General features: G+C 44.0%; 2 protein-coding genes across 3 annotated transcripts; one reads left to right on the top strand and one right to left on the bottom strand.

The window, feature by feature from the left end:
• Positions 1-5,323, bottom strand: chpf2 (chondroitin polymerizing factor 2). The gene is made up of 4 exons (XM_079361842.1): positions 3,924-5,323; positions 3,004-3,568; positions 2,298-2,480; positions 1-1,947 (listed from the first exon to the last, which is right to left on the bottom strand). Exons 1-4 carry the CDS (start codon positions 4,193-4,195, stop codon positions 673-675), a joined length of 2,295 nt encoding a protein of 764 aa, XP_079217968.1. The 5' UTR covers positions 4,196-5,323; the 3' UTR covers positions 1-672.
• Positions 5,324-6,777: 1,454 nt separating this feature from the next.
• On the top strand, positions 6,778-11,906 carry LOC306834763 (ATP-binding cassette sub-family F member 2). Of its 2 annotated transcripts, none has more exons than XM_079360930.1 (15): positions 6,778-6,909; positions 8,062-8,209; positions 8,335-8,547; positions 8,766-8,948; positions 9,269-9,440; positions 9,602-9,697; positions 9,779-9,881; positions 10,078-10,173; positions 10,533-10,652; positions 10,733-10,822; positions 10,905-11,015; positions 11,097-11,159; positions 11,262-11,390; positions 11,477-11,680; positions 11,772-11,906. In XM_079360930.1, the coding sequence occupies exons 2-15, from the start codon at positions 8,074-8,076 to the stop codon at positions 11,886-11,888; spliced, it is 1,833 nt and encodes a 610-aa protein (XP_079217056.1). In that variant the 5' UTR covers positions 6,778-6,909; positions 8,062-8,073; the 3' UTR covers positions 11,889-11,906. The 2 variants fall into 2 exon arrangements, with proteins under 2 accessions (XP_079217056.1, XP_079217055.1); XM_079360929.1 differs by having other exon boundaries at positions 6,779-6,929.
• Positions 11,907-12,216: the final 310 nt, after the last annotated feature.

Raw genomic sequence — 12,216 nt, 5'->3', positions numbered from 1 at the left:
TCACAACTGGTTTTTCTGATTTATTCCCTTTTCTTCAGTTCAGCCAAGCAAACAGATACCTGGAGGATTAACTGTTCAAGCACAGAGCCGACAAAGGAAACTGTAACACCCGTCTGTACACACTATGAACTGTAGGAATGAAGAAACAGCTGCTGTACGAACAGAAATATCACTCTTTAATACCTTTTTTTTTTTTTTTAAATTAACACTTACAAGAAAAGGCAGCTTCAGCTTGCTTCCAGGATTTTCTTTCCCTAAATTTTTTACTTAGTAAAGACTTCAGTTCAAAACAAAACAATGAACCCTTTTTGTTCGTGTATTCATTCATTCACTCACTCGTGAATTGATAGTTTAAATACTGTCGCTCGGCTCCCTTGAGAATACATCCAGGGCAGGAATACAAGAAGTCTGTGTGACTCATCGTTTGTAAAAGTCATGAATAAGAGCATTCTTACATTTTGAGCTCGACGTTTGTTTGTTTGTTTTTTTGGCGCGAGGATAAAGCTTCAGTTTGTGTTTGCTCTGTTGAAGTGTCCATGAGCAACACGTTGATGGTTTTGAGCTGATTTCTGACATAAACAAAAGGTTTGGATTGCGGTCTATGGATCACAAAAGTTCCATAATCTGATTCACATTATTTTCCCGAGAGCTCTTTAGTGACACGCCGGGCGTCTAGGTGCTGTTGGCCTGCTCTTGTTCAAAAAGCGCCATGGCCAGATGTGAGCGAGACCCCAGACCCTCCAGGTTACTGAGGAGACAGCGGTGGTAGATGTCCTCACTGAACCTCGGATTGCAGGTTCGTCGCACGTACTTCTGGATCAGCGCCGGCTCCACGGCTCGGAACACGTGCAGCCCAGAGTAACGCACGAATATGTCGTACACGTCCATGCTCTCCAGCAGCTCCTCGTTGTCCAAGATGTCTGCGGCCATTTTGGTCCGAGCGGTCATGTAGTCCGCGTTGTAAAAGCAAGCCTCTTCAAACACGTGGCGGTCGAAGTGCCCGTCTCGCAGCGACTCGGACGCAAAAGAGGAGGAGGCTGCAGAGGGCTGCTGGTCGCGGTAGACGACGGCGGGACTGTACTCTTGGAAGTGGATGGGGAAGAAGACTTGCCAGTTGCTGATGGCGTTCATTCTGCAGCGATTTAGGAAGTCCGCGTTGACCTCCGTCCACACGCTGGCCAGGAAGAACAGCGTGTCCACCGGGTGCTTCTTGGAGATGATGTCCATCAGCTTGACCTGCGAAGGCACCTCCGTCTTCACGCTGATCCAGGGAATCTTCACGTCTCCGTATCGCTTCTCCACTTCCCCGATCATGGCCTTGACGCCGGCGAACACGTCGGTCTGGCTGACTCGCTGGGCATCGAAAGGATCGTAGATGAACAGGAAGGTGAGCAAAACGTTGTCGTGGGTGTCTAAAGTGTTCATCACGTACATGTCGAGGAAGTTCCCGACAAAGTCCTGGTCCTGAGCCGTGACGGGAAGGATGACCTGCACCCGCGTCGCCTCCGTCACGTAAGGCATGGGGATGATCTCAACTGCACTCAGAGGCCGCAGCAAGTTCACACGTTTGGCGATGACTTGACTGTGGCCTTTCTGGGTGTAGGCTTCAAGCGCGAGGTCCAGCACGTATTCCATGCCGCGCGTGGGATCGAAGCGTCGGTAACCGTTGAGAAGACGACGCTTGCGGAAGCGCAGCTGAGGCTGGTACCGCTCGTTGAGACGCTCCACGGCGATCTCTAAAACGGCGTTGACGTCCGCACGGTCGGCCCCTCTCATCTCACACTTGGGGGAACTGTCGACACATGAGTAAATATGCTCCTCAGTGAAATACTCCCAGTTAATGACCTCAAAACGGGTTCTTGGTTTGAAGGGAGGGTTGATCCCGACCGGCCACGTTACTCCGGACTTCCCCTCCGGTGTGAGGTCACTCAGGTTGTTGATCTGCATCTAGTGAGGACACAAAAATGAGTCAGGGTCAAAGCCAGAAAAAAGAAGAACTGGTTGAAAAGTTGTGATTACTCGGGTGTGTGCGTCTGTTTATTTTAAGTTAAGTCGGGCTCCTGGAATAATAAGATCTCCTGAGTCAGTGATGATGCTGCATGACAGATTAGCTTTACTTCATGCCTCAGCAAAACATCTGATCCCTGTCTGGGCATCTTGTTTACTTAATGTATTAGTCAGGAATGTCTGCCTTGGCTTAAAAAAAAAAAGAAAAAAGGGAGTGGTGGCGACAGTAAACTTTTCACACACGACTCGTCACCAAAGCAGCCGATCACAGCGAAGAGAGCGTTACAAACCTGCAGCTGTTGGATCTGTTGGTACGTCTGCTCCAGCTCGATCTTGCTGAAGCGTTTGTGCAGGCGGTACATCAGATTGGGTTCCGATACAGGATGGACGGTGAAGGCGTTTTTAAACTGTACGCTGTCTTCGCGCTCCGGATCCGCATTTTTCCCAAGTTCAAAATAACGATACGTCATCTCCTGCGGTAGAAGAGAATTTGAATTGGAGGGTTCAATGTTCAAATGCACAAAGAGGAAGAGCTGAAGTGAAGACGCAGTATACACATTTTGAGGCTAACTGTTCTTAATATTCATGTTGGAGACATAATCAGTCTGTCTGCAAATTAAAAATTAAAATAAACGTTCACTTTGGTTCAGTTTGGAAAACAATTGGAAGGGAGCCGTCTTGTCGCTCTGAATCATCAACGTTAACTTTCATTCATGTCTCGACACGTTCTGCTTGTTTGTCACAACATCTTCTTAGTTTCTCTTTCACCATGTAACAACTGTCCTGCTTTAAGTTTAGATATATAGATAGATAGATAGATAGATAGATAGATAGATCGATAGATAGATACTTTATTGATCCCGAGGGAAATTCAAGTTTAGAGTCTGTTGTACGTTTCATCTTGACTTATTTTAGCTTCAATGTCAAAAACATCTCTTCTTTTTTTGTATCATTTCACACAACACTATAGCATAAGTATGTTTTTTTTTTTTTTACCTGGTGCATCTCCACACAACTGAGACCCAGGTAATCAATGATGCAGCGGCCCAGCCACTCATCGGGTCTCACACTGAGGATGTCATTACGGCAGGTGTCGAGGTGCGGCTGCAGACGGGCCAGGAGACTGCGAGACAGCAGGTAGCCGTAGCCCCCGTGGCAGTAGCGGGCCTTCTCCTCTCCACCAATGAACTCCTCCGCTCTGCCCATGTACAAATCCTGGCCGGCGCTGAGGTGACCCACCAGCTCGGAGAGACGATCCGCTTGCATGTAAGTGTCATCCTGGGCCAACAGGAACCAGTCGTAGTCGGAGCCGTAGTGCTGGTGGAGGTGACGCACGGTCTCGTACATCAGCCACACTGGGCGGTCGTCCCCGTGGGCTACGACGGTCATCCCGTGAGGCACCTTGGGGCTACGCAGGCCCGTGAAGAAGAAGGTGCGGTGGAAGTGATGGGCAACTGTGCGGTTCACGGCCACGGCCAGCGTGTTGAGGGTGGCCCGCGAGGTCAGAACTCCGACCAGCAGGCGCTCTCTGATGCCCAATTCGGTGTGTATGTACCGCGTCCTGTGAAGAGGTGGCCGAGCAAACGTGAACGGAAAGAAGAAAAATAATTAAGAGTGATCAGAACACCGTCAGAATGAACGTGATAAATGTGTCCTTTTAAAAAGTAAAATCAGATTTAAACAAGCTCATTAACATAAAAGAACCCGTCGACGGGAAAATCAAATAAAAATATCTGATTATGTGACACTTTTCTTTTCCACCGTCAACTACAGGGTTTAAAATAAGGCATATAATATGGTTTAGCATATCTAACACAAAAAAAAATCTGTACTCAGATTGTCTCTAGACTTAAAAATAACTGAAATATAAAGTCACATGTTGTGGTGCTCCTCTAACACACTATCACCAAACTCACCTGAGGACCTTCTTGTGAGGCTTGTTGGGATCCTTGTGATAGGGCACGACGCGTGGCTGAAAGTCTTCTTCTCCTGCTCCGTCTCTCGAGTCCTTCTGAGCGTCTCCTCGGCCCAGGAAAAGCCTCCCGTTGCCCAGTTCATCGCCGCAGGAGTCGTCGGCGTCCCCTTGAGTCCACGACACCATCAAGAGGCTCAGACTGCATCCCAGAGACAACCCCAGGATGAGGGGCAAAGCAGGCCTGAACACGGCCAAGAAGGAGGAAAGACGCATATCTGTCTGGCAGTTATGAGCTTCACCTGATGAAGCTGTTTGGGGAAAATGCCTGGAGTAGATCCTGAGGTACTAAATCAAACATAGACTTTACATCCATGAATCGAAAAAAAGAAGAAGAGTCTGAATTGAACCGTAAGAAATCACTCCAAAAAAAGGATTCCCAGCCCTACCGCCCTGCAGACCAGGACAATCTGGGATATGCAAACTCTCCTTTTCTAGTTTTAAACATTTTACAACATCAAAATGAGGAAACTGATTTGCAGGAAGTGACAGAAAAAAGGCCTTAAATGTCACATAGTTCTTTTCTCAGCAGGTGAGGAGAACCTTACAAAGTCAATAACCAATCTAACACATACCGATTAGATCAACAAACATATTACACAGGTTGCAAAAAAAAATGCAGGAAAATCAACTTTAACGTGACAAAGCTGAAGGAATAAGAGGGTCGTCCTCTTGCAGAAACATTAAAACCATTAAGGACTATTTGTTCTTTCTAACACACAGTCTATGCACTGTCCACTTTTCATTTTCAAAAAGCAAATCTCTCTTTTTGTTGTGATGTTAATAAGCCCAACTTATTCCAGCTAGCAATGTCGCTAACTCCTGCAGAAACACGTTATTTAAATGTCACCAGGTGAAAATGAAGCGCGTCGATTTACGTTTTATCCTGGTGGTCGGTTTATTATTTACAAACCGAGTGAAGGGACGATGACGTTTAAAATCCGTGTCTGAAATTAAAACATTAACTGCAGCATCACAGAAGAAGCTAACAGGCTAGCTTCGTGTCCGTTTTTTTCCCAGTATAATAATAATGTCCGAGATGAGACAGACCGCTCCGTGACGGTTGGTCCAAAAATGTCTTCTTGGAAAAATAAAAAAAGAAGACTAGAGGAGAACAGTGAACACGTCCTCCATTTTCTTTAGTTTCTTTGACTTCCTTAAAAACCCGAGTGCCACACACACACACACACACTCACTCACTCACTCACTCACTCACTCACACATACACACAGTGGAAATAACGTCTCTCTCTCTCTCTCTCTCTCTCTCTCTCTCTCTCTCTCTCTCTCTCTCTCTCTCTCTCTCTCTCTCTCTCTCTCTCTCTCTCTCTCTCTCTCTCTCTCTCTCTCTCTCTCTCTCTCTCTCTCTCTCTCTCTCTCTCTCTCTTTGCAGCATCACCTCCGGCTCATTCAGAGGACTCATCATGTAGGGATGTAACAATTCACTAAACTTACGATATTATTCGTTCACTAAACTTACGATATTATTCGTTATAATATGATTCTGTCACGATTTATTTTTACAACATTAGACTTTAGAGGATGAGAGCTACTTTCAAAAAATAAAAACAGGTCGTGAGCTTTGTTTTGTTTTTGCAGTGTATATTATACTAAGATTTATTCTTCTCCAAAACAAAAATGAAATAAAATATATTAGCATATTTTTACATTATTAAATGCTGACCTTTAATGAGATTTCTGACACTGCATGCTGTCGACCAGGTTATAGTGATCTGGTTAAATAGATCTGAAGTAATTAGAGGTTTCAATAATGCATAGGGTAGATTATTTTCTATCTTTATTTCATTTTTTGATATTTTGGATTTGCTTGGAGGGCAATTTATTGAGGAGACCCCTACTATTGAGAAATGATGACTGAAAAAGATTCCCTAAGGGGCCGCAAACCCGCTTCATCAGTGTGCTTTGGCCTTTTAAGGTTTTTTGAAGGTTTTTTTCTCGCAACAAGGGGAGGTGATTGGAGCTTCATGTTGTGCTGCATCATGTTGGTTGTTTGTGTAGTTCCCCTTCTTCTTGCAATATTCGCACACGTTTTGTTTTTTTTTGTCTCGTCTGTTATCTTCTTACTTCTTTTCATTTTCTGTCTTGGGAAAGCCAAAATGCTTTAACACTTCCAAATTAAAAGACGGTTGTGCAAGATTGAATCTTTTACCTCTGCAATAATTACACATAATTAATTAAACCTTTTCAGTATGGTTACAACTCTGCAGGATCACACAGCACACGCTTTTCATTTTGATTGTTTGCTCTGTTAAATTAGCCGCTATCTAATCTGTCCTGTTAATAATTACATATTTTTATCGATTTATAAAATAAATCTGCTTTTAATTATGGAGTAATGGAACATTTTACGTTGCATTCAAGTGATGTCAGAATAATAGGAATTAGCTATTTCGAAAGGCAGATTTCATGTCAAGAAATATCGGCGCTGAACTCAGAAATCCATTGGGATATTGGTACCTTAATATTTACACGCTATGTTTGGGAACCTTCTCGTAGAGGACACAGACTTACATTGTGATTTTATTCATGACGATCGCGGATCGAAGAAAAATTATCCGACTGAAATGTTAACATTAATTTACGCACTGCGTGTAAATATGATGGCTTATTTAAACTTAATTGTATGTAATGATATTGTAGTGTCCTGGGTTTCCTGTGAGCTATAAAAAACAAAACTTGGATTCACATTATTAACACAATAGCGTTTAGGAAAAACTCTGGGAACTTTCATTATGGAGCATCCGAGGTGCAGTTGAACGCAGCAATACTGCAGTCTCACAAGAAAGGGGGAGGGCACATTGAAGTTCCACGCCCTCTTTTACCATATATGGGTAATCTGGCGGTTTTGGCGTGCGGCTACATCCACCCGGCGAAAAGTGGACACGAGACGTCGGTGTGCTCCCGAAACCGGTAATTTCCTTTTTTCCAAGGTAAGATACACATTAACGGGGATTGAAAACGACGACACATATAGACGACACATACACAAAAAGAATGTTTTAAAACGAACGAAGGTTTGAACAAAATTCATTAACGGTCGAATTAAACGTTTTTTGGGGCCTCGCGTCAAGTTAGCATTAGCTTAGCATCTCAGGCCTGTCAGATGAAGTCCTCTAGCTTCCGTTGTTAGCCTAGCGAAGGAGCTAACACAGACAGCGGCGGCTTCATAAATACATATATGACGACCCCTCTTCTGTATGGCACTTTGTCTTAATTAACCAATACGACAGCTGTGGTATTACCCTTACGTAAGTCATTGTGAAATAAAAAAAAAATCCGTTGTTTTTACTGGCGGCATCATCTAAGCGTTAGCATCAGCCAGGCTAGCAGGCTTTCTGGTGCTCAACGTGCGAGCAGGTGGGACTGAAGGGACCAGAACCAGCACCACAGGCCCATCTGTCCACCACTTTAGGCCCTCTCTTTCCAAGCCTGAGTCACTCCTTTTAAAGAAAACAACGAAATGTTGAAGTTACAATCCTTTTATTGAAATAGAGAACAGCATCCCTGCCAAAAAACATGTTAGATAACGGTACATATGTTATTTCCGGTGGCACATATGTAATGACAAAGTATATGAAGTTCATAAATCATAAAGTTTTGTAGATTCGGTAGAAGAAATGTTATATAAGATAATCCTTTTATTCATCTCGCAGATTGAGAAATTGTTACAGGAGAAAAGTAGGAAACAGTGCAAAACTAAATAAAACTGTAAAAGAAATAAGCATCAAAAAGTTAAAAACAGCCAGTAACTTAAAGATGTAAGTCTGTATAAACTGTATGAACACTAGAGTAAAGGTGAAACCAAAAATCTGGCAGGGCAGAAATTGTGTGTCATACATTTAATTGTCCTGCGAGGTGTGTTTAATTCTCGGCATATTTTGACACCGACATGACCTGTTAGCGATTTGGATCAACTTGAATCTGTTCGTGAATTAAGTGGCAAAATGAAAGTATTCCTAAGATCGCATGAACATCAGGTCCATCTGAAAATCTGGGCATTGTTGGAATTTTTTCTTTAGCTGTGTGGTCACTAATATTTTCTGTTTCCTGCTTTTCACACAGCTCCACACAACCATGCCCTCCGACTTAGCTAAGAAGAAGGCAGCGAAGAAGAAGGAGGCTGCAAAAGCTCGTCAGCGTACCAAGAAAACTGACGAGGGAAACGAAGATGAACAGCCAGAGACCCAGAGTAATGGTGCTGAGAGCAATGGTGAGAGATTAGCTGTTTGTCAATATTTTCTATTGTCCAGTTTAGTCATAAACTCGACTTGTCTGTCGCGATAGGACTTTATTGAGATTAAAGCAGCGTAGTCAACAGGTGTCTTGTTTTTACAGGTATTGTCAGATTGACGAAGGAACTGGATGAATTCGAGCTGGCGAAGACCGAGGCGCGGGCTGTGACTGGTGTTTTGGCCTCGCACCCCAACAGCACCGATGTTCACATTAGCAGCCTGTCGCTCACCTTCCACGGCCAAGAGCTTCTCGCTGACACCAGCCTGGAGCTTAACTCAGGCAGACGCTACGGGCTCATTGGCCTCAATGGCACAGGTAAACTCTATGGCATATGTTAGTGTTCAGTGGCCTGTACTACTCCCAGTATCTCATTGAGTTTTCCATGTACAGTTTTGGAACTTGTTATCCTAAACTTACATTAAATCTGCATTTTCAAAATGTTTTACCTGTGTTAATTTAAAGGATTTACCAAAAGTAGATGCAAGGTAAATGTTTCTTATAAATACATTTTCTCACCTCCTAAAACCTGTCAGGAAAATCCATGCTCTTGTCTGCTATTGGGCATCGTGAGATCCCCATTCCGGAGCACATCGACATTTACCACTTGACCCGGGAGATGGCCCCAAGCGAGAAGACCGCTCTGCAGTGTGTCATGGACGTGGATGAAGAGAGAATAATGCTGGAGAAGGAGGCAGAGAGACTCGCCCACGAGGACTGTAAGTTAGCTGTGAAGTAAAATGGGAGAAATTCACAGAGGAAATTTAAGTGTCACTGTGGCCAAACAGTAGAGGCAACTAACAGCTGAAATAAGTCAAGAAAGGAAACGGCGTAGTTTGAGATAAGATTTAAAAATATATATATATCACTCAGATGAGACCTGCTATTTATACATAGGCTAAAATGCACACCTGCACAGATAGGATTCTATGGCTATCACTTATTTATGGAAAAGAACTTTGAGTAAAGACGAGGAGAAGAGAGAAATGTCTCTAACATTCTTGAAGTCGATACTTAATTCTTGTCTTCCCCTTGATAGCGGATTGTCAGAAGCTCATGGAGCTGTATGAGCGTCTGGAGGAGCTTGATGCAGACAAAGCAGAGGTGCGAGCCTCTCGGATCCTCCACGGTTTGGGTTTCACCGCTGCTATGCAGAATAAGAAACTGAAGGATTTCAGTGGAGGATGGAGGATGCGCGTTGCTCTGGCCAGGTAAAGTATTACACCGGACTTGTACAACATGCAACACAAATGGAAATGTAGCAATCTATGAAAAAACCTGACAGTTGAGTGAAATTATAAATAATGTTACTACAGAAAAATATAAATTTCCCCTGTGATGGGTTTAATATTTATTGCTTTTTCTTTTCTAGAGCCCTGTTCATCAAGCCCTTCATGTTGTTGCTGGACGAGCCCACTAACCACTTGGATCTGGACGCATGTGTGTGGTTGGAGGAAGAGCTGAAGACGTAAGCTGACATCCCACATCCTCACTAAAATGAGTCCAAACGGATGACACGTTCACTCATCCCCTTCTTCTTTAATATCAGGTTCAAGCGAATCCTCGTGCTCGTCTCACACTCTCAAGACTTCCTGAACGGCGTGTGCACCAACATCATCCACCTGCACTCGAGAAAACTGAAATACTACACGGTGAGAACGCTTAGCTAAAACCGCTGCGAGTACACTGAAGCAAAGCATCCATTGGACGGTCGTACTGTATCCTGACTGTCCTCTGCTAGATATGACCTTAAAACACTAAAGAAGGAAACGGGAGGAGGGCTGTGTCTAAATGTGCATCTGTGTCCCTCCCTGTCCAATGACTGTGCAAATCTATTTCTGCTTTAAGGGTAACTATGACCAGTATGTGAAGACCAGAGAGGAGCTGGAAGAGAACCAGATGAAGCGCTTCAACTGGGAACAGGACCAGATAACACACATGAAGGTGAGAGAGAGTGTTCACTGTATGGAGAGAGTCATTCGTCATTCCACTCTCAGTATGATGTGCTCCATCCTCAGTCACTCTTTGTCAAGGTTTTCTATTATGTAGTATTATGGGATGCATCGTTTCTTATTCAAAAAGAGGACGTTATTCGAAGAGGTCGCCATCTGCTGTTCCTTTTATATCCAACTTTTAGGCAAAAGCTTTATATTTGGTTATTCAATAAAACATGTAGTTTAAACTTGATTATTCAGAATAGTTTACTGGCTTTTCACTCTCCTTAAATTTTCTGTCATTAGTCTAATTAAGTTTTATTCTCAGTGTGATTTTTGTTTTTTTCTTTCTCCCACTTTCGTCTCTAGAATTACATAGCACGGTTCGGTCACGGCTCTGCAAAGCTGGCACGACAGGCGCAGAGCAAAGAGAAGACTCTGCAGAAGATGGTGGCATCGGGCTTGACTGAAAAAGTCGTGAATGACAAGGTAACGTATCAATAAGCAGCTGAAGAGGTCTGAAACAAAGAAATACACTGAACACTACTAACTGCCCGTCTCCCCAACAGACTCTGTCATTTTATTTTCATCCCTGTGGGAAGATCCCTCCTCCTGTAATCATGGTTCAGAATGTGAGCTTCAAGTACAGTGACAACACCGTAAGTATCGCCGCTAATCCACACGAAGCTTTGTTCATTAAAGTGCAGGCGCATTTCTCATCGTCACTCGTCTTTCCTGTAGCCGAACATATACAATAACCTGGAGTTTGGTATTGACCTGGACACACGAGTTGCTCTGGTGGGGCCCAATGGAGCAGGGAAGTCCACCCTGCTGAAGCTGCTGATGGGAGAGGTTGGTACAGTATTCATCTACACCGCCCGACATTAACCTGCAGTTTTCCTTCAAGCTTCTAAAATGATTTTCTCTTCTTAGCTCCTACCCACTGATGGCATGATCCGCAAACATTCTCACGTCAAGATTGGCAGATATCACCAGGTAAAGCTCGGGAGTCGGTGGACTGAACCTCGATGCACTTTCTTCAGTGAAGATGAGATTTGTTGAATTAAACGCCTCCTGTTGTATCTGCTCACATCACAGCATCTGACCGAGCAGCTGGAGCTCGACCTTTCTCCTCTGGAGTACATGATGAAGTGTTACCCTGACATCAAAGAAAAAGAGGAGATGAGGAAGATCATCGGCCGCTACGGGCTCACGGGCAAACAGCAGGTAGGTTTGAGTTCCTAGCGCCTGATGTGGAATGGGAGAGATGCTTTTGAGCCTTTTTTAATTATTCCTGAAATTTCCTCCTCCAGGTCAGTCCGATCAGGAACTTGTCAGATGGTCAGAAGTGCCGGGTGTGTTTTGCCTGGCTGGCTTGGCAGAACCCTCACATGCTGTTCCTTGATGAGCCCACCAATCACTTGGATATCGAGACTATCGACGCACTGGCAGAAGCCATCAATGAGTTTGATGGTGGCGTGATGCTAGTTAGCCACGACTTCAGGCTAATCCAACAGGTAAATATGTAGTTTCCATTCAGAGATCAGAAAAGAAACATGATATCAGCGATGCAGCTTATTGAATCATTTCGTGTTTTTTTTTCTCCAGGTGGCTCAGGAGATCTGGGTGTGTGAGAATCAAACCATCACAAAGTGGAATAGAGACATCCTGGCATACAAGGAGCACTTGAAATCAAGGATTGAAAAGCAAGCGCACGATATCTAAATAAACATCCCGCTCTGAGTCACTCCTTTTATCTTGCATCATGGATTTGATCCCGCAGATTCCTGCGAGGTCAAGGAAATATCCCACGTAGAACTGAAACTCTTATGCATCTTATTGGACACGTCTCTCGTACATGTTGTACTGTATTACAATCTCGGTTTTGACAGTGCTGTACCCAACCCCTCCCCCTTCACCTCAGGCTGCACTCTGATTGGCTGATTCACCTGAAGCATCTCAGTGCATTTCGGAATGCATTCCATCGTGCTGTCTAAACAGAAAACTTTTATTTTTCCGAATGTTCTGTTTTATCCCCAACATGTCAACAGCA

This window comes from Symphodus melops, assembly GCF_947650265.1.
Source record: "Symphodus melops genome assembly, chromosome: 14".
Classification (NCBI taxonomy): domain Eukaryota; kingdom Metazoa; phylum Chordata; class Actinopteri; order Labriformes; family Labridae; genus Symphodus; species Symphodus melops.
The sequence above is the reverse complement of the archived record's forward strand: the minus strand, read 5'-3'. Positions and strand labels throughout refer to the sequence as shown.

Bases quoted from the DNA above. Each gene is read 5' to 3' on its own strand.
- LOC306834763 (XM_079360930.1), top strand. From the start codon at position 8,074: ATGCCCTCCGACTTAGCTAAGAAGAAGGCAGCGAAGAAGAAGGAGGCT. The intron at 9,698-9,778 runs GTAAGCTGACAT...CTTTAATATCAG, and splicing joins TTGGAGGAAGAGCTGAAGAC to GTTCAAGCGAATCCTCGTGC. The intron at 9,882-10,077 runs GTGAGAACGCTT...TTCTGCTTTAAG, and splicing joins GAAAACTGAAATACTACACG to GGTAACTATGACCAGTATGT.
- chpf2 (XM_079361842.1), bottom strand. From the start codon at position 4,195: ATGCGTCTTTCCTCCTTCTTGGCCGTGTTCAGGCCTGCTTTGCCCCTC. The intron at 3,569-3,923 runs GTGAGTTTGGTG...ACCTCTTCACAG, and splicing joins CCTCACAAGAAGGTCCTCAG to GACGCGGTACATACACACCG. The intron at 1,948-2,297 runs GTTTGTAACGCT...TGTCCTCACTAG, and splicing joins AACAGATCCAACAGCTGCAG to ATGCAGATCAACAACCTGAG.